At 38.6% G+C, this 22,314-nt stretch overlaps 1 protein-coding gene across 2 annotated transcripts in view; it reads left to right on the top strand.

Annotated features, from left to right (window-relative positions):
- ENOPH1 (enolase-phosphatase 1) overlaps nucleotides 1–22,314 on the top strand; it is a 46,479-nt gene that overhangs the window by 10,814 nt on the left and 13,351 nt on the right. For both annotated transcript variants that reach the window (XM_044680739.1, XM_044680738.1), the window contains exons 2-5: nucleotides 2,586–2,687; nucleotides 3,659–3,861; nucleotides 9,975–10,107; nucleotides 18,525–18,648. In XM_044680739.1, the coding sequence (XP_044536674.1) occupies nucleotides 3,728–3,861; nucleotides 9,975–10,107; nucleotides 18,525–18,648 (391 nt within the window). In that variant the 5' untranslated portion in view covers nucleotides 2,586–2,687; nucleotides 3,659–3,727. The remainder of the gene's footprint in view (nucleotides 1–2,585; nucleotides 2,688–3,658; nucleotides 3,862–9,974; nucleotides 10,108–18,524; nucleotides 18,649–22,314) is intronic.

The raw sequence follows: 22,314 nt of genomic DNA, 5'->3' as shown, positions 1-22,314 counted from the left end.
TCCCATAGTAATCAAAGGCCCCTCCAGGAGTCCAGCACTTGGCTGGGAAGCATCTTTTTGTATCCATTACAAAGCATTACCTTTTTCCTGTTTATTAAGTCCAAAACTCATCATTTCCTTTTGCTAATTTAGAAATAATCTTACTTCCCTTCCTTTGTTCCCCTAAAAGATACATAAGATTCCCAAGTTCTATCAGTCTTTGGAGAATCATCTTTGGTGGTGCATTTTCCCAGAGACATTGTTTTCAGAGTCCCAGAGCTTTGGCTCTGTGTGGTATTTAGGGCTTGATTGTGTGTGTGGCTGAATATTAAGAACTTGTCTTTTATGTTGATTAAATATTTGGTTTTTCTGACCATTTTAGTGGTTCTGTGTTTTTTTCCAAGTTGACACTGAGCAGAACCTTCTCTCCCTTATATTCTAGAAGAAGAAAAAAGTAAAATAAACTAATAGCATGACTATGTCTACAAATGTGAATATACTTCATTATTTTTTTTATCAAATGTGCAGCTTAAAGTAGTTACATGATAGTAAAATCGATGCAAATAGATGCAACCTTCAAACTAGGTGAGGTAACATTACTCAGTTTGCTCTCCAAAAATCCTCAGCAGCCCTACTGTAATTCTTTCTGAGATGCGATATTCTCCTCTGTAAATGGCCATTTATGTGAATCGCATCGTGTTTCATGTCATTGTTGTCTTGTGAAAGAGAATATTCCAGCTTCTTGCCCTCTAACCACTTAAACTAAGAACCAAGCCAAGGAAATCCTCTATCTGTTCATTTCATCCCTGGCTCAGACTCTGCCTAGTCTGGCAAGCACTGACCTGCTTGGTGCTTGGGTGGCCTCTTCAGAGAATTTGTGGATTTATAGCCTGCTGGAGAGGGTGCCCTGCTACAGTTTTGAGAATTGTATTTCCTCAATGCTCTGGCGAACTCAGTGTTAGAATAGAAGAGAGTTAAGTTTAAATTCCCATAGACTGTGAAAATATCGTATTATAACTGTTTGGTGCTGTATAAATAAAGCACAACTTGCTAAACCCAGCATGAGAATTCTAGACAAGAGGAAAGGACAACTCAGAATATTTTTATTTGTTTTTGGTTGGCTGTTTTAGTTGTTTCTTGCCCTTTGGGATTTTCTTGGGAAAAATGCTTAAGTGGTTGCCAATTCCATCTCTAGCACATTTTACAGATGAGGAAACTGAGGCAAGTTAAGTGACATGCCTGGAGTCTTATAGTTAGGAGGTGTCTGAGGCTGGATTTGAACTCAGGGTCTCCTGACTCCAGGCCTGGTGCTATATCCACTGTACTCAGATTTTCTGCTTATATGGAAAAATGATGCAGTACCCTTTTTTCTGATAGATTTTTTAAAATTCCCTTACATAAATGGAATATTTTAGAGCACATTCCAGTGACAGACTCTGAATTAGATGGAGTTGACTGGATTACATATGGTTCAGCTCAGAACAATGGTCCCTCCTTCATTCCCATGATTATTCTCCAGTTTGATGGCACAGTGGATAGAGCACTGGGAGTAGAGTTAGGAGTTCAGCCTCAGACACTAGTCATGTGACCATGGGAAGTCACTTAACCCTTTTTGCCTCAGTTTCCTCATCTGTAAAATGAGCTGGAGGAGACAAATCACTCCCCTGCTCTACTTCAGCCACAGAGTGTGATGTGTTATTTAAATGTTCATTATAAACCCTTTCAGAGGGGAGGAGGGAGCGTAAAGCTGAATGTAGAATTTAAGGTAATCATTTACAAAATTGAGAATCAGGTGTTGGATAAAACTTAAAATTATACAGAAAAAATAATATAAGGAACTTTTTGTTTCTTATGCATTGGTTCTTCTGAAAAATCTCTTTATTCTCTTTAACTAAAGTCTGAAAAAATCTGAGAAAAAAACCAAAGTAGGCCATTAAGAATTAGTTTCCTTTATAAGTCATTCTGCTACATATGAAGCTTTCCTTTGATTTATTATTAGGAGGCTCTGAATAGAATATGTTTCTGCCCTTTTGTTTTTTTTCTTAGAATGATTCCCAGTCACAGATTTCTTTAAATTCTGTGTATGCTGTATTTTCATTTAAGTTTTAAATGTTTATTTAAAACTGTGATGAATAAATCAGTATTTGGAACATAATGGTTGTTTAGTTATACCTCTCACCCTGTGGACCATAGCACACCAATAATGTCTATGGTTTTTTTTTTTTTGGCAAAGATACTAGAGTGGTTTGCCATTTCTCTAGTGGATTAAGGCAAACAGAAGTTAAATGATTTGCCCAGGATCACTCAGCTGGCAAGTATCTGAAGCTTCTTCTTTTCAAGCCCATCTCTATTCACTGAACCACTTACTTGCCTTCTAATATAATTTAATAGGCATCCTTTGAGCCACCTAGCTGCCCCCTCTTCTCTATTTTTAATATTTGTCCTCAAGTGGTCATCATTCCTCCTATAAATAGAACATTGGTCTCATTTTTGGCAAATGTCTAGTTGCTGAACTGAGATCACAGAAGAAAAATTGACTTTATCCCTAGACCTGAAATGTATCTTTTTTGTGACCTTTTTTTCTCTCCATGATTATTTTTGTCTAGGACACATTATTTTCCTACATTCGTGAGAATATTAGAGACTATCTGCTCACCCACTGGGGAGAAGAAGAGTGTCAGCAGGATGTGAGTCTGCTGAGAAAACAGGTTGGAAAACTGGTGTGGCCCATCTACCTGCCCAACATCCCCCTCCCTCAGACAACTTGGTGCTCTGGGGTGGGGGGCAGCTTTTAGGATACCATCCTTTAAGGGGGCAGCCGTTAGGATGCCCCCTTCCTGTAAGATTTCTCCTGGGCTCCAAAATTGTGAAGAATAATGGTATAGACTCCCCAGAAAAACACGAGAGCACCTACTTTGTCTCTGTAGGCATTTTGTCACCCTTTTCCTCTCTCTCCTGTTTGAGTAGCATACTTTTCATTGTTTCTCTCCACCTCCCATGGTAACTCTGCACTCAAACTTTTGACCCCCGTTTATCTCTACCTAAAACTTCCCTGTCCATGTCATTCTTTTCAGCCCCAAAAAAATCCTTTTTCCCTTGTCTCTCATCTTCTTGCCTTCTTCCTTCTTCTGCTCTGTGGACCTTATGCTTTATTATGAACAAAGTAAACTAACTCTGTATCTCTCTCTCTCTGACTTTGTCTCTTTCTTTCCCTCTCTCTGTTTCTGTCTCTTTCTTTCTCTTTGTCTCTCTGACTCTCTCTTCCTTCCCCTCCCCCCCTTCTCTTCTTTTCCCTTCTCCTTCTCCATCTCTTTCTCTTGTTCTCTCTCTCCCTCTAACGATTCTGTTTTTGTTTGGAGTATCTCCAGTGATGTCCTTCAAGAGGGCAGTGTAATCTAGTAGAAAGTGCTCTGGATGGACAGAGTTGGAAGAGGGACTTAGTCTTGGTTTGTCACTGTCCAGGGAAGCTGTGGCCCCTATCTGGGCTTCATTTATAAAATGGTCAGTTTCCTTTCACTTACATAGTTTATGGCCTACCCTTTTCTTATTCTAATAGAAAATGGCATGTTTCCATTTGGGATAGTGAGTCTGAAAGTATGTAAAGAAAATGCTGGCCTGGTTTTGAGTTTTCCTTTGAGTGAAGTTTAACAAAATCACTCCTTTTTTAAATAATTTAAAGGCAGAAGCGGATTCTCACTTGGACGGAGTTGTGCCAATTCCCTCCCAATCTGAGTTTGGTGCTGATGACATGGAGCGGATGATTCAGGCTGTGGTAGACAATGTATACTGGCAGATGTCTCTGGACAGGAAGACCCCAGCCCTGAAACAGCTCCAGGGCCACATATGGCGGGCTGCCTTCGCAGCTGGGACGGTGAAGGCTGAGTAAGTGACTGAACCAGACAGCCCAAAGAGCTTTGCATTTCAGTTGAAATAGTTGGCCAGGCCCCCACCCCCTTTCCCATGAGCCTTTTCTCCTCCCCCAGGCCATTTGTAATTACTTCAGGTCTGCAGGAACCTGACCTTCCCTCTGCCTGTACAGCTCAATCCCTAGAGTTCTCTCAATAGGACAGTCCTGAGGAGAGACTGAGGGCAAAGTGCCTACCAGCTTTGGCCTGGTTCAGGCTTCCAGCCTGGTTAGGACCGCAGATGACTACCTTGGCTGGTCTTTGGTAGATAGCAGGGTTTTTAATGCTCTAAAGCCGTTTCTAATCCCCCAAGATTATTTTTAACACAGATGTCCACTCTGTGGTGCCCTATGGATGTAAATCATACAGTATCAGATCACAGTAGAAGCAGCGTTAAAGGTGGCACAAAAGGACAAAGGATGTTGTGTCATTTGTGGTACTTGTCCTGGCTATTCATCCTCTAGCTTTTGGAGAAATCTCCAAAGTTTAGGAATGGCCGGTGTTGGGTCTGTGCATGTCAGATTTCTGAAAGGCTAAAGAATTCTGGATTAGGCCTGAGGAGGGTGTTCCAGCCCTGCTGATGACTGTGGGCATCTCTCTGCTACTCTGGGCCCTGGTTTCTTCATTTATAATGTGAAGGCTCAGAGTAGGTGATCTCAGAACTGCCTCTCCCTCTTCCTTGTCCCCTCTCTTTGAAAGTTCTGTCAGAATATCTTATCAGCATGATTGTGCCCTGGAAGAGGGAAGCTACTGGCCTCCCCGTGGCCATTCCCCCTTGTGCTGCTGCTGCTCCACCTCCATCCCTTGAACCAGAGGCCCGGAAACCATGTCTAGAAGGCCCTAAGCCATTAAATGCTCCTGAAAAAAAGACAAGGCTCTTCCTACCTCTGGTCCTAACAATGGACTCTCTTATACTTGCCATTCTGGTGATCTCCATTCCCTGGCCTTTTGTGCATAGATTGTTTTCTTTATTACAAGGTTTTATCCCTTCTTAATTTGAGTACGGTGTCACACTGAACCTATCCTGCCTATCAGTTTTTGCAGAAACAGTAATATATTTTTCCACTCCAGTTGGAAATGCAAATGTTGGAAGTAGGAGGGAAAGAATGTTTATTGTGTTGGATGCTTAAATAACACCATATGATCAGAATAGGAACTAGTTAGAGTTGTTCAGGCTTTGGGATAAAACAAGGCTGCAGAACTTTCTGGAATTAATTCTAATCTTATTTTGCCTAGTTGTGGGATTACGTAGTTAGAAAGGACATCAGAGGCCATCTAGGCCTACCTACCTGTACCTGAGCCATGACCTCTTCTATATAAAATAGAAATTAAGTGGCCAGCCAAGCTTTGCTTAAAAAGTTTAAGTGATGGGGGAATCACATCTTTCCAGGCCTGCCATTTCTGTCTGTGGCTCCTAGTTCTGCTCACTGAAGACAAGTAGAATGAATCTAATCCATTCAGACCCCAAACATCCTCAGTTCCTTCTTGACCCTGATCCTAATATGGCTTTAAACATGAGCCCATCCTTCACCATCTTTCTCCTTCTCCCCTGGAAGTCTGGATGGACATCACCTTATCAATGTCCTTTTTCATGATAAGATATTACTTTCTTTCTTGTCCAGCTGTATTTGACCTGTAAATAATAGATTCCCCTGGAATCTCTAACATAAACAGAAACCAGTTGGCTGGCTCCATATTTTCTCTTCTCCCCTATCTCCTTTCAGCACCTATGATAAGTTGGTAAAAAAAGGAACATCAAAGAAGTTACCAATCCGACTTGTTGAATGGAATAAACAAATGAATTAGAGAAGCAAAGTCTTCACAGAGAGAGCCTCATTAAAATATACTATGTGGTCATAAAAAGCCCTTAGTAACATTAAAAAAGGCCAAAATTCAATCTGCTATATTCCAAGTCACTGTTTACTTTGATGTACTTGTGATCTTTGCTATCTGGAGCATCATCTTCCAAGTTCTTTACTCCTTTATGTAGTTGCTGCTAAATCTTGTTTGATCTTGATTGTGTTTTTTCAGTACTTTGTTCTTTCTGGTTGCCTGCTGTATTTTTTCCCTTGATTTTGGAGCTCTGGATTTTGGCTATAATGTTTCTGGGATTTTCCATTTAAGGTTTCTTTCAGGAGATGACTGGTGAATTTTTTCAGGTTCTACTTTGCCCTCTGATTCTAAGATATTTGGGCAGTTTTCTTTTAAGATTTCTCGAAGTAAGATGTGTAGGCTTTTTGGTTGTTCATGTCTTTCAAGTCATCCAGTGATTCTTAAAAATATCTCTCTTCAATCTTTTTTCCAAGTTAATTGTTTTTCTTATAAGATATTTCATTTTTTTTAGTCTTTTATTATTTCATGAAATCTTTTGTTTCTATTTGGCCAATTCTAATTTTTTTTTTAAACCCTTGTACTTCGGTGTATTGTCTCATAGGTGGAAGATTGGTAAGGGTGGGCAATGGGGGTCAAGTGACTTGCCCAGGGTCACACAGCTGGGAAGTGGCTGAGGTCGGGTTTGAACCTAGGACCTCCTGTCTCTAGGCCTGACTCTCACTCCACTGAGCTACCCAGCTGCCCCAGCCAATTCTAATTTTTAAGGAATTTTCTTCTTCAGTAAAGTTTTGTAACTTTTTCAAGCTATTAATTCTGTTTTCATAGCTTTTTCCCATAACTTTCATTTGACTTTTAAAATTATTTTTAGCTCTTTTTTTTTAAACTCTTGCTTTAACTCTTCTATGAATTCTTGTTAGGTTTATGTCCAACCTTTTCTTTTGGTGGGGGAGGATTTGCTTGAGTCATGTTGTCTTTTGTGTTTGTCTCAAGCTTCTTGGTTACCTTAATATCTTTTGGTGGTTTGCTTCTTTTTTTTTTTGTTCACTTGTTCTTCCAGCTTATGTATTGAATTTGGATTTGATATAATAGTTGCTGGGCTCTCTGCACACACTTCTGGGAAGGGTGTTTGTCCAGCTCATTCTTGAGGCCAGCAAGTTTTTGGAGCTCCCCAAGTGCTGTGATCAGAGAGTTCCTTGCCTTCTTGGTCAGAGCTCTCTATACACTCCTGATCTAGACAGGTTTATTGGCTTGTGTGGAGTTGAGTTTCTATAGATTGTTGCTGACTTAGTCATAGTTAGCTCCCTGGAGTCTCAGTAGGATCAGAGTGACTGAACTACTTGCTTTTCTTTGATCTGAAACTCCTGCCCTGATCATCCACCTATGGGCTTTGACATTGGGCCAGAGACTGGGCCTGAGTCTTTCCTTTGCTCCTGGAATCAGAGGCACCCAGTTTCATTTCCAGAAGTTATTCTTTTTGTCCAGTGCATAGCTAGGAGCCCACACTGTGACTTCTCTACACCTGGGATCTGTGACCCAGAACTGGGCAGTGGGCAACAGAGTTGCTAGAGAGGATCCATTCTTGTACCCAGTGCTAATAGTTCAGGGATCCTCAAGGATCTCTTTCAGCCCCAGGGCCCTGTTTTAGCTTACTTTCTAACCTGTAGGGAATGGACTGTTTTATAGACTGTGCTCTTGACCTCTATATCTGTCTCTGCCTGGACTGGAAACATGACTCACTGATTTTTTTTTCTTGGCATTCCCAACCAGAACTTGGATTGGTCTAGATTTTCTAGATCATTGTGGAAAAGGGATAATGTCAAGCTAAGCTCAGCTGCTTCCTTTCACTCCTCCACCTTGACCCTTATCTGTCATCTTTTTTTTTTTTAAACCCTTAACTTCTGTGCATTGGCTCATAGGTGGAAAAGTGGTAAGGGTGGGCAATGGGGGTCAAGTGACTTGCCCAGGGTCACACAGCTGGGAAGTGGCTGAGGCCAAATTTGAACCTAGGACCTCCTGTCTCTAGGCCTGACTCTCACTCCACTGAGCTACCCAGCTGCCCCCATCTATCATCTTTTGTCAGGAGCTAGATATTACTTTCATTCCATTGATTTCCATTCCATTGATCAAAGTTCTGAACTCTTTCAAAGGCATTTGTCTTTATGCCTTTGCTATATAAATTGTTCTTTTGGTTCTTCTCACTTCTCTCCAAATTAGTTCATCTAAGTCATCTAAAGTATTTCTGAAACCTTCCAATTCATCGTTTCTTATGATATTATATGTGTGTCATATATTGTTGAGACGCCCCTCAGCTGATGAGTACCCCCTTAGTTTCCTGTTTTTTGCCATGACAAGAATTTTATTTTTTATATGTGTGTGTGTGTGTGTGTGTGTACATTTATGTATATATACATGTAGAATTTTTGCCTTTTGATTTCTTTTGGGGGCGAGGCCTAGTGATGGTATAGTTGGGCCAAAGGATATGTACAGTTTAGTGAATTTAAAGGGCACACTTCTGATTATATTCCAGAATAGCTAAGCCAATTCACAACTCCTTCAATTCCTTCATTAATGCATATTTTCTTGCAGTCCCTCCAGTATTTGTCTTTATCCTTTTTTGTCATCTCTCCCAGTGTTGATAGGTATGAAATGTATATTCCTCATATTATTAGTGATTTCTGTCATTTTTTTTCATGTCTGTTGGTAGTATGGTTTTCTTCCTTTGAAAACTTGATATCTTATTCTTTGACCATGTATCAACAGGGAATGGCTCTTATTCTTACAAATTTGTATTAGTTCCTTATGTATATTACATATAAGACCCTAGACATTTACTACAAAAGTTCATCCTCACCTTCCTTCTAGGTAATTATTTAACTTTATAACTAAATAACTTCGCTACAATGATTTTATTTCTGCAAAAACTTGTTAATTTTATGTAATCAAAATTGTCCATTTGATCTTCTGTGAGCTTTTCTGTCCATTGTTTGGTCATGAAGGCTCTATAAATCCAAAAGGAAAATTTCATATTTTTCCCACAATTTGTTTATGATATAACTTTTTATATCTAAGTCAGGCATCTATTTGGAATTAATTTTGTCATATGGATTGAGAATTTAGCTAATATCTAATTCCTGGCAGAAGACTTTATTTTTTTTTTCCCAGCAGTTTTTGTCACATAGTTTCCCCCCAGTAGTTGGGGCTTGTTGAACAGTAGGCTACTAGGTAGGGACAGCTTGATAGCGCAGTGCATAGAGTGCCAGGTCTGAAGTTAAGAAGACTTATCTTCCTGAGTTTAAATATGGGCCCAGACACTGACTATGTGACCCTGGGCAAGACTTTACCTCAATTTCCTCATCTGAAAAATAATCTGGAGAAGAAAATGACAACCCATTCCAGGATTTTTGCCAAGAAAGGTCCAAATGGGGTTGTGAAAAATTGGTCATGGCCAAAAAAAAAAATGACTGTACAATGACAACCCAGACTACTAGGTTTATTTGTTTCTGTCTGTTGTGTGCCTTAGTCTGTTCTATTGATCAACCTCTGTTTTTACTAAATTTTTTGATGATTAATGAATTCTGGTACTTTTCTTACATTATTTCCCCATGAAATTCTCAACCTCTTATTTCTCCAGATGAATTTTGTGTTATTTTTAGCTCAGTGATCAGATCCTTTGATAGTTTGATATGGCACTGAATAAATAAGTTTTGATAACATTGTCATTTTTATAATATTGACTCAGCCTACCCATGAACAATTAATCTTCCTAAAATTGTGTAAAGTGGTTCCTGTGTGTCCTTTGAGACTCTCAAGTGTTTCATACATTCTGTAATTATTTTAAATGGAATTTAATTTTTCTTTCTAGTAGGATAAATAAATAGATAAGTAAAAAAGAGAATATAAATAATCACTTGCTCCATCTATAGAAGCAAAAGAAATTGAAATACCTTTGGTCTCACACCCCAAAATTGGGAAAAGTAAACACAATTCAATGGTCATTTGTCTGCTTTGTTCTTTCTATTTTAGTTGTGAGGGCCAGATGAGTGGCAGGTATAAAGTAAGGTAAGAAAGGCAGCAGTAGCCTCAGAGAGAGAGAGAGACGGAGAAAGAAACATCCACTTCTGTCATATGGAGGCCAGGTAATCCTGGGCAAGTTGTGACCTGAAGATGCCACCCTGCCCTGGTCACCAGGAGACCTCTGACACTGGTGAGGATAGTGGAGAGGTTCTCAGTTAACTGTGTGTTTTTTTTTTTCCCCAGATTCTTTGAAGATGTGGTTCCTGCAATAAGGAAATGGAGACAAGCAGGCATGAAGGTGTATATTTATTCCTCAGGCAGTGTTGAAGCACAAAAGCTGCTCTTTGGCTATTCTACAGAAGGAGACATTCTTGAGGTGAGCCACATAATTGCTTTCTTTTCCTGAGCCCTCAAGGCACAGATGATTGCAAGGTGTAAGTCAATGCTGCAAAACAGAGCAGAATTTGGAGAATTGCCTCACCTTCTCTGGGTAGGTCTGGGGAAGGAAGAGTAGAAGGCTATACATGGAAGGAGAAGATAAAGAATAGGTTTCTGTGGTACCAATGTTTTAGATAGTCTACGTTTCACTCTGATACAGTGAAAAATTTTATAAGGAAGATCCCAGAAGATCAGCTGTTAAGCCAGTAAATAATTACTACCTGATCCATGGTGGGCAAAGCAGTAGGGTCAGAAGGACCTGATTGTAGGTCTTATGAGTAGCTATGTGACCCTGAACAGCTTACTTGTTTCTCTGGGCCTCTCTGTGCTTATATTTAAAATAAAACGGTGGACTCCATAACCAACAGTGCTGCTTCCCAACCCACAAGCCTATATTCTTATGAATTGTGGATCAATAATATAATGTAACGTTAGAACTGGAAGGAAGCTTGGAGACTCTCTAAGCTGGCCACCTCATTTTGCAGATGAGGAGAGAGTAGCACTGAGCAATTACTTGCCCAAAGTTTCATCCCTCACAGGGTGCAGCCTGGACTATAAACCTTGAGCTTTGGAATCCTTTAACCCTAAATCTGGGACTCTTGACGTGTACTACCCCTTCCTTCCAGCACAAAAAGAATGGGAAGGCATGTTGGTTTTTCTGTTTATGATGAGCCATATGACCTTTTTGATTAGAAAGGTTAAAGATGATGGCCCTCTTCAGAAACACACACTCTCTTGAGAATACAGGCGAGTAGCATGCTCCTAGCTTCCTAAAGACAGGCAGATTTTATTGTAGGAAGAAGAGCCTTGTTTGAGAAGATGGGGCATATGTTTAGAGGGAAATGAACAAGAAAAATAATTCCTGGTTTCCCCTGTCCCCAATAAAATAAAAAGCCAACCTATTGGGTGATGGTAAAGAAATAAACAGACATTTAAAAATATATAATTTAATTTTTAAAATTTTTTACATGATTATATGATTCATGTTCTCTTTCCCCTCTTCCCTCCTGTTCCTGGAGCTGATACGTGTATATCACTTAAAACCTATTCATTTTTTTAAAATAAACATTTATTAATATTTATATTTTAGAAAAGTTAACATGGTTACATGATTATGCTCTTACTTTCCCCTTCAGCCCCCGACCTCCCCCCCTCCCCTGGCTGATATGCATTTCCACTGGTTTTAACATGTGTCATTAATCAAGACCTATTTCCAAATTGTTGATAGTTGCATTGGTGTGGTAGTTTCGAGTCTACATCCCCAATCATGTCCGCATCAACCCATGTGTTCAAGCAGTTGATTTTCTTCTGTGTTTCCTCTCCTGCAGTTCTTCCTCTGAATGTGGGTAGCGTTCTTTACCATACGTCCCTCAGAACAGTCCCGGGTCATTGCATTGCTGCTAGTACAGAAGTCCATTACATTTGATTTTACCACAGTGTACTGGTCTCTGTGTACAATGTTCTTCTGGCTCTGCTCCTTTCGCTCTGCATCAATTTCTGGAGGTCTTTCCAGTTCACATGGAATTCCTCCAGTTTATTATTCCTTTTTAGCACAATAGTATCCCATCACCAGCATATACCACAATTTGTTCAGCCATTCCCCAATTGAACGGCATGCCCTCATTTTCCAGTTCTTTGCCACCACAAAAAGCGTGGCTATAAATATTTTCGTGCAAGTCTTTTTATCTATGATCTCTTTGGAGTACAATCCCAACAATGGTATGACTGGATCAAAGGGCAGGCATTCTTTTATAGCCCTTTGAGCATAGTTCCAAATTGCCAGCCAGAATGGTTGGATCAGTTCACAACTCCACCAGCAATGCATTAATGTTCCAATTTGGCCACATCCCCTCCAACATTCATTACTCTCCCCTTCTTTCATTTTAGCCATTCTACTAGGGGTGAGGTGATACCTCAGAGTTGTTTTGATTTGCATTTCTCTAATTATTAGAGATTTAGAACACTTTCTCATGTGCTTATTGATACTTTTGATTTCTTTATCTGAAAATTGCCTATTTATGTCTCTTGCCCATTTATCAATTGGGGAATGGCTTGATTTTTTATACAATTGATTTAACTCCTTGTATATTTGAATAATAAGACCCTTGTCAGAGTTTTTTGTTATAAAGATTTTTTCCCAATTTGTTGTTTCCCTTCAGATCTTGGCTACATTGTTTTGGTTTATACAAAAGCTTTTTAGTTTTATATAAGCAAAATAATTTATTTTACCTTTTGTAAGTTTCTCTAACTCTTGCTTGGTTTTAAAATCTTTTCTTTCCCAGAGATCTGACAAGTATACTATTCTGTGTTCACTTAACTTATTTATAGTTTCCCTCTTTACATTCAAGTCATTCACCCATTCTGAATTTATCTTGGTGTAGGGTGTGAGATGTTGATCTAAACCTAATCTCTCCCATATTGTTTTCCAAATTTCCCAGCAGTTTTTGTCAAATAGTGGATTTTTGTCCCGAAAATTGGGCTCTTTGGGTTTATCATATACTGTCTTGCTGACGTCATTTACCCCAAGTCTATTCCACTGATCCTACCTTCTGTCTCTTTAGCCAGTACCATATTGTTTTGATGACCTCTGCTTTATAGTATAGTTTAATATCTGGCACTGCTAGGCCCCCTTCCTTCACATTTTTTTTCATTATTTTCCTTGATATTCTTGATCTTTTGTTATTCCGAATGAAATTTGTTATAGTTTTTCCTAATTCAGTGAAAAAGTTTTTTTGGTAATTTGATAGGTATTGCGCTAAATAGGTAAATTAATTTGGGTAGAATGGTCATTTTTATTATGTTAGCTCGTCCTACCCATGAGCAATCAATGTTTTTCCAATTGTTTAGATCTAGTTTTAATCGTTTGGAAAGTGTTTTGTAGTTGTTTTCGTATAATTCCTGTGTTTGTTTTGGTAGATAGATTCATAAGTATTTTATATTGTCTAGGGTGATTTTAAATGGTGTTTCTCTTTCTACCTCTTGCTGCTGTGATGTGTTGGAAATATATAGAAATGCTGATGATTTATGTGCATTTATTTTGTATCCTGCAACTTTGCTAAAGTTGTTGATTATTTCTACCAGCTTCTTAGTTGATTCTCTAGGATTTTTTAAGTAGACCATCATATCATCTGCAAAGAGTGATAGCTTAGTCTCCTCATTGCCTATTTTGATCCCTTCAATTTCTTTTTCTTCTCTAATTGCTACTGCTAGTGTTAAATAATAGAGGTGATGATGGGCATCCTTGTTTCACTCCTGATCTTATTGGGAAGGCTTCTAATTTATCCCCATTGCATATGATGCTTGTTGATGGTTTTAGGTATATACTGTTTATGATTTTTGGGAAAGGTCCTTCTATTCCTATACTTTCCAGCGTTTTCAATAGGAGTGGATGCTGTATTTTGTCAAAGGCTTTTTCAGCATCTATTGAGATAATCATGTGATTTTTGTTTGTTAGATTGTTGATATGGTCAATTATGTGGATGGTTTTCCTAATGTTGAACCATCCTTGCATTCCTGGTATAAATCCCACCTGATCATGGTGGATGTTCCTCTTGATCACTTGCTGGAGTCTCTTTGCTAGTATTCTATTTAAGATTTTTGCCTCTATGTTCATTAGGGAGATTGGTCTGTAGTTTTCTTTCTCTGTTTTTGATCTACCTGGCTTTGGAATCAGTACCATATTTGTGTCATAAAAGGAATTTGGTAGGACTCCTTCTTTGCTTATTATATCAAATAATTTGTGTAGTATTGGGATTAGTTGTTCTTTGAATGTCTGATAGAATTCACTTGTGAATCCATCAGGCCCTGTGGTGATTTTTTCTTAGGGAGTTCTCTGCCCTCCCTAATTTGTTAATATATGCACTCAAGGATATAAATTTCCCCCTGAGTACTGCCTTGGCTGCATCCCACAGAGTTTGGTAGGATGTCTCATCATTGTCATTCTCTTCAATGAAATTGTTGATGGTTTCTATGATTTCTTCTTTGACAAATTGGTTTTGGAGAATCATATTGTTTAATTTCCAATTGGTTTTTGATTTGCCTGTCCAGGTGCCCTTACTAATTATTATTTTTATTGCATTATGATCTGAGAAGGTTACATTTATTATATCTGTTCTTTTGCATTTGTTTGCAATGATTCTATGCCCTATTACATGGTCAATCTTTGTAAATGTACCATGTGCAGCTGAAAAGAAGGTGTATTCCTTTTTGTCCCTATTTATTTTTCTCCACATATCTATTAAATCTAATTTTTCTAGGGCTTCATTCACCTCTCTTACCTCTTTCTTATTTATTTTTTGGTTTGATTTACCTAGATCTGAAAGAGGAATATTTAGATCTCCCACTATTATGGTTTTACTATCTATTTCCTTCTTGAGCTCTACCAGTTTCTCCTTTACAAATTTGGATGCTATGCCATTTGGTGCATACTTATTGAGCAATGTTATTTCCTCATTGTCTATACTGCCTTTTATCAGGATGTAATTACCTTCCCTGTCTTTTTTAATCATATCTAATTTTACTTTGGCTTTATCAGAAATCATGATTGCCACTCCTGCCTTTTTTTTTTTCTCATTTGAAGCCCAAAAGATTTTGCTGAAGCCCTTTATTTTAAACTTGTGTATGTCCACCCGCCTCATATGTGTTTCTTGTAGACAACCTATGGTAGGATTTTGGTTTCTAATCCACTCTGCTATTTGCTTCTGTTTAATGGGTGAGTTCATCCCATTCACATTCAGAGTTATAATTATCAGTTGTGTATTTGCTGACATTTTGGTGTCCTCCCCTAATTCTATCCCTTCTTCTTACACTCTTTCCTTTTAAACCAGTGGTTTGCTTTAAGCCAGTAACCCTTGTCCCCTCCCTTGATTTACTTCCCTTTTTACCCTCTCCCTTATTATTCCCCTATTTTTATTTTTAAGGCCTGATGAATTCCCTCCCCCTTCTTCTCCCCTTCCTTTTTTGACCTCCCCTCTCCCCTGCTCCCCTTGGTTTGTCCCTTCTGACTTTCTCAGTAGGTTAGATAGAGTTTTATATCCCAATGGATATAGCTATTCTTCCCTCTCAGGGTTGATTACACTGAGAGTAAGGTTTAAGTATTACCTCTTAATGCTCTCTTTCTCTCCTTCTTATAATAGTATTCATCCCTTCCCCTTCCCATGCCCTCTTTATGTGTAATAGAATATCCTATTTTTCTTATTCCTTCAAGATTCTCTTGGTGTCCTCTGCTATTCACCCCCCCCCTTTCCCTTCCACCCATATCATCTTAGACCATTTAGTATTCCAACCTCTCCCTATGAATAATTCTTCTAATTATTATAGTAGTGAATGCTATAATGATGAACAGAGTTCACTACAGAGAATTATACATAACATTTCTCCACATAGGAGTTCCAATAATTAGATCTTATTGAAGCCCTTAAAGAGGCAAATTTAAAAAAATATGAGTTTTCTTACTTTCCCTTTTGTTTCTTATTTACCTTTTCATGTTTCTCTTGATTTTTGTGGTTGGATATTGAACTTTCCATTTAGTCCTGGTCTTTTCTGTGCAAATGCTTGGAAATTTTCTATCTTGTTGAATGCCCAAACTTTCCCCTGGAAGAATATAGTCAGTTTTGATGGGTACTTGATCCTTGGTTGTAAACCCAGTTCTCTTGCCTTTCTGAATATCATATTCCAAGCCTTGAGGTCTTTTAGTGTGGAGGCTGCCAGATCCTGTGTGATCCTGATTGGTGCTCCTTGATATCTGAATTGTCTCTTTCTGGCTTCTTGTAAAATTTTTTTCTTTTACTTGGAAGCTCTTGAATTTGGCTATTATATTCCTTGGTGTTGTCTTTTCAGGGTCTAGTGTAGAGGGTGATCTATGGATCCTTTCAATGTCTATTGCCCTCTTGTAGAACTTCAGGGCAATTTTGCTGAATAATTTCTTTTAGTATGGAGTTCAAATTTCTATTAATTTCTGCTTTTTCAGGAAGACCAATGATTTTCAGATTGTCTCTTCTAGACCTGTTTTCTTTATCTGTCAGTTTCTCATTGAGATATTTCATGTTTCCTTCTATTTTATCAGTCTTTTGACTTTGTTTTATTTGTTCTTGCTGTCTTGATAGATCATTGGCTTCTACTTGCCCAAGTTCTTCTTGTCTTTAGAGACTGGTTTTCTGCTATAAGCTTTTTTTTTTTTTTTTTTTTTTTTATTTTTTATTTTAAACCCTTAACTTCTGTGTATTGACTTATAGGTGGAAGATTGGTAAGGGTAGGCAATGGGGGTCAAGTGACTTGCCCAGGGTCACACAGCTGGGAAGTGTCTGAGGCCGGATTTGAACCTAGGACCTCCTGTCTCTAGGCCTGGCTCTCAATCCACTGAGCTACCCAGCTGCCCCCCTGCTATAAGCTTTTGATTTTCCTTTTCAGTTTGGTCTGACCTGTTTTCCAGCTGTTTGATTTTGGTCTCCAATTTGCTTATTAATTCTTTTGATTTGGGGGCATCTTTTCTAATTGCCCAATTCTAGCCTTTAGAGACTGGTTTTTGGCTACAATCTTTTGGTTTTCCTTTTCAATCTGGTCATTTCTGGTCTTTGATTTACTTGCCTCACTTTCCAATTGTGAAATTCTGCCTTTTAAACTGTTATTTTCTTGCCAGATCTCTTCCATTTTTCTCATGATCTCAGATCTGAACTCTTCAAGACCTTGTGACCCATTTTCATTGTTTTAGGAAGCAAGTTTGGATTATTTGTTTTCCTCTACTGTTTCCTCTGTTGTCTGGATTTTTTCTGTGTAAAAGTTGTCAAGTGTTAAAGGTTTTTTCTTCTTCATCTTTCTCTTCTGGTTTTCCTGATGATTCTGGCTTGCCATTGTAAGCTGAGTTCTCTCTCAGCTTTATGCTCGCGCCCAGGATCTGTCTGCGCCCTTTAGGCTCCTGAGATCTCAGGTCTAGTTGTTTTGAGACAAGCTTCCTGGTGGTCTCCTTGCTTGTTCTTCTGCCTGAAGCTCCTCTAACAGTCTCAGGGAGCTGTTTCCACAGTCCAGCACCTCTCTGCACTGGGTCCCCACTCAAGGTCTGCTCCTGCACTCAGAATCAGCCCTTTTGTCCGTGCCTTAGTCCGCACCTGTGTCAGCCCCTTCACCTGCGCCTGGGCTCAGGGTCTGTGTTCAGAGTCCGTGAGTTCTTTAGCCTCTTGGGGGGGTCTTAAGTCTTGCTACTCTCAGGAACAAGCCCTCGTGAGCTGTCAATGACTTAATTGGTGCCCCAAACTTGCTCTGACTCGTGTGCTGGCTTTGGAGTTGTAGGTGGTATGGGGTGTGGGGGGAGGGGGTTGCTGAGCTCGTGTTTTCATGAGAGCTGTTTCACCCCTTTATAGCATGGAAATCCCCGATTCCACGTACCTTCGATGCTGCGCCCTGTTGTGGTGTCCCTTCTTTCATCTGGATTTATTTTTTTGTCTTCTTGAGGAGTCCTGTATGCGTGGGTTAGGAAAGGTCAGGCAGCTGCTTTTTACTCTGCCACCATCTCAACCCCTCCTAAACATAGGCATTTTAATTATACTTTTAGGACCTGAATTCCTGGAGACTGAGTGAGTAGGTATTGGAGGATGTTGTATTAGTGATAGAGCTATCAGAATGACATACTTCCTTTACCCCCAAACACCGTTTTACAAATACTTATTATAGAAGACATTCATTTATATGTCTGTGATCATCAGATTCTAGTTTTACTCAGTAATTTTTTCTCAAACTATAATTCAATGGAAAAAGCACAGAGTCTGGGATCAGAGGATCTGGGTTCAGGTTCTGTATAGTTGACTCACTACCTGTGTGTCTTGGCACACTTCCCATCTCTAGGCCTTGCTTTTCTATTCTGTAAAATGAGGTTGTTGGATTAAATGACAAGGAGGTTCCTTCCAGCTCTATATCTCTGAGCTTGTTCAGTTCTATAGTTATGGCTAGAGACTGGGTTCAGAAAGAAGGAGGTGGACAGAGGAGAGATGGGTTGAGAGAGTGTGAGAAAGATATCCAAAAAGATAGATAATGTTTTGTTGTTTGGGGAAAACTGGGGAAATAGGAATGTAGTCTGAGAATAAACTATATTCAGTACTTTCCACAAAGACCATTACTAATCCCAATTCAAAGAGTGTTCAACACAGAAAAGTTTACATGTTTAAAAACTTTTTGTTTGGAAACATTACCAAATGAATTGTGTATGTATAGAGCAGACTGACAGTTACTCATATCCAGGATCTGAAAGTTCATTAAAAGTATCCTTTTCATCTTTTCTGTCTCACTGTCACATGACTGAGAATTCACTTTTTACCATTTCATTTGGTTTTTTAAAGTTTCTTAATTTCTGTTTCCTCCGTGCAGCTTTTTGATGGCCATTTTGATACTAAGATTGGGCATAAAATAGAGAGTGAAAGTTACAGGAGAATTGCAGCAAGCATTGGGTGTTCCCCTAACAACATTCTGTTTCTCACAGATGTTACTCGAGGTAGGTACCTCTTCTCCTTTTCATATTGCATTCCTATGAGGGATAACCTTGATGCCACAAATGAGGAAGAGCTTCACATGGTGGAGTCTTAGAAAATTAATGCAAATATTCCCAGAGAAAATTTAAAACCTAATCAGTTCACCCATTTAGGTTAGTTCCCCATTCCTTAGATTGATGGAATACTGTTATGTTATCCTTGATTTCAACTCCCAACCATCTTTCCCTCAATTCTTTTCAACATAGAGGTAAAAAATCTAAGGAAAATAAGAGGACATAAAAGTATGCCAAATGCAGGGCTAGTGGGAACTATTATGCATCTACATATGATAAAAAAATTGAGAAAAATTTTTAGCTAAATTCATCTACTCTTGAAATCTTTAGTAGAAAGAATATTGGAGTGAGTAAGTCTGTATCACCTTAAGTCTTTGTGCCCTAGAGTAAGTCCTTTTGCCTTTATTTTCATCAGCCTTAGGGGATCATATGGGCATTTCCTAAATTACCATGCCTCTTGAGAAGCCTTGGGCTCATCTCAGGATCTGTACCTCTTTGAGTTTTTGTACATTTACATTTTATTACTTGTTTGAAAGCAGTTGTATGTTTGCTTATGCTTGTCCCATCTTAAGTTTAGAGAGAGCTTCTTCAGGGCAAGCTTCTCTTATCTCCTTCCTCTTTTTAGAATCCAGAGCAGTGTTCCTCTTACAGTTTGAAGTGAGAGGGGCTTCCAGGTGGGATGAAAGGCTTTAGTGGAGGTGATAAATGTCAATGTGAAGAGGCATAGGGAGGATTGTGCACTCTAAAAGCATTCAGTCCCACACAGTTGTCCTGCTTCCTCTCTTCTGGGAGAGGCCTCCTAGGAACTGTCCAGATTTGTTAGTAAGTCCATATCTCAGCCTTTCTCTTAAAGCTTAGATGCCAGTCTACTGAAAATGCCCAGTAATAGATTCATAATCATCCAAGAGTGCTTACAGGGCCTGTACTACTGGCTACCTTTTGGAGCACCCAAGATTTTGTTGATGTAGCACTCTGGGTAAGATTCTTAGGATATCATGGTTATTTGGCTATGTTATTTGGGCAAGCTGTAACTTGCCAGGATAGTTTGTTTTTGTTTTTAATTCCCATTCTGTGCTATGTATCTAGTTCCTTCAGGTTCATTTTATATCAAACATTTGACCAAGGTAGAAAGTAATCTAGGTAGGGTTTCAGTGTCAGGAGAGGCAATTCAAACTCAGTCATTTATGAATTAGTGCCAACCTTGAAAGCCTGGATAAACTAATCCCCAAACTCAGTTGTAATTTTTAATGTTGGCCATCTCCTCTCCTTGCTTAATGTAGCTTGTATCACTTCAAGGCCCAGAAGACTGTACTTCAGCAGCTCATGGTCACATTGCTTCCCCTTGACTATACACCCTTCTAACAGCTTGGCACAAACAAGACTCTGGTTAGCAGAGAGGCTGTTTAAAGTTCATTTCTCACAGAGGAGCATCTGGGAGATGTAAGATTTAAATTAATATCCAGTACCCAAATATTATATTTTATAGTTTATTAGTAATCACTAGAAGTAACCACATGACTAGATTCTTTTGCCTGTTTAAAAACAGCAACAGCTGCTGGCTGTTGCTGCCATTATAGGAAGAAGAGAGAGAGAGATGGAAATACACAGAATTATATCCTGCCTATGTCAGCATGTCACAGGAGGAGAGTGGGGTGCTAGGAATCATAGTTTTTAGGGTACAGAAATTAATTACACAATCCCTCCCTATGATCTTTTGGGAGACTAGTCTCCCTAATGGATCATTTAAACACAACCAGCTTATACCTCTAAGGGCTTCAACTAGAGGTACATACAATATTGCTCTTGTTAAGGGAAACTTACAATAATTTGGGGATAAAAGGGAAATAAAAGAGAAAGAGAATACAACAAATGATTGCTAGGCACATTGACAAAAAACCAATTAGGGGGCAATCCCTTTGGCATAAGAGTTTACATTCAAAATAAATGCATTCAACACCCCCCACAGTTCAATTTCACTACATCCCAAAGTTCATTCTGGATCTTTTGATGCAGTGTGAGGTTTTTTTAGGCATCTCTCCATGGCGCCTTCTCTAAACAGTTCATTCTCTGGATTCTAGGAGGTAGCAAGTTTCTTATCTTAAAATTAATCTCAAAGAAGAAAAATTTTTATAAAACTATAATTTAAATTAATTATACAATCCCCCCTGAGGAGAGTGTTGACAAACACATGGATCACTCAGGGATACGTGGCTGAGTTATGAGGTATATGAATCAGTGTTAAAAGGAAATAAAAAACATTAAAAAATAGAGGAAAAGAAAAAAATAAAATAGTATTTAAAAATTTTGAGTAAACAATAATAAGTCCATAACAAATCCTAGAATTAGGGCCCAATAAAGTAATTTATGTCCCACAAGCTTGTAGGACCATTGCAGCAATATGCATTTACCCAGACAGCAGCCAGGACTACAGAAAATTGTTGCACTTATGAAAGACAGAAAAGGGACTAGATTTTAGTAGCAAATGGAAAATATCATTCCCTGGTCTGATTTTAACTTACTTTGCTCTCAGGGATAGGGGAGCCAGCATCATAGCTAGACTGAGATACTTTGTCTGAATCTTGTACAGGGAAGTCCTGTGTCTGACGTATGTCAAACAGCCACAACCTCAAACCCCAAAACAATTCCTCTGTCTTGGTGCAGATTCTCGTCAATCCCATTGAGATTGGTTGGTCGTCTTTGACCTTGTGCTTCTTGGCCCTGTGTAATGGCTCTTTTGTGACCCTTTCTCCTGGAATCAGACACAATCATTAATCAAAATCCCATAATATTTAACAACTCATGGCAGATTTCCATAGTCTACAGCTTCTGGGTATGCAGTAATATTAGGGCTAGTGGATATTATAAACTTATATTAGTGCAAAATAAAAAAAAATACTGGTAACATGCTTCAAGTATAAAAAATGAGAGAAAAAAGGAAATTCAAGTAATTTATTGCACATACAAGGAAAAACAGCCAAATTTTAAAAATCAAAAATATGTAGTTCACAATCAGTGATACACTGTATTTGCCCAAGGAGAGGCATAATAAAAAGTTTTCTCACCCAAAAATTGGATCCATTTCCTTTTTAACTAGGACATAATCCACAGTGTGAGTGCAAATGATTTTTGCCAAGTAACAGATTTGCAAAACAGTATAGCAGCTAATGCACATTTAAAGAAATATCAAAATCCCTGAAATCACAAAAGCTTATAAATTCTACAAAGGATACTGATACAGGTCGTAACCAGTTTGATGGAATATATTCATCATCTATGTGACAATTAGCAAAGGCAAAAAAGGCACAAAAGTTATAGACAATATATGATCTTGATGGATCTGGTGACAAACCTAGTATCCATAAGGACTTCTATTTTTGCAATGGAAAAGGTTTGCCCAACTTTACTATGGGCTTTTACAGTGGTATTATCTCCAGTCCAGGTATAGAACATTACAAATAAAGATAGTAGGATGGTACAAATAAAAACAGTATAACAGAATATAGTTAATAGTCAAAACACAGTAACTTAAAGTGACATAGTATAACAATATATTAGATAGATCAACATGTAAACTTAAAACAAAATTAAATTTTAAAACAAATAATCAGCAAATAT

This window comes from Gracilinanus agilis, chromosome 6, assembly GCF_016433145.1.
Source record: "Gracilinanus agilis isolate LMUSP501 chromosome 6, AgileGrace, whole genome shotgun sequence".
Taxonomy (NCBI): domain Eukaryota; kingdom Metazoa; phylum Chordata; class Mammalia; order Didelphimorphia; family Didelphidae; genus Gracilinanus; species Gracilinanus agilis.
The sequence above is the reverse complement of the archived record's forward strand: the minus strand, read 5'-3'. Positions and strand labels throughout refer to the sequence as shown.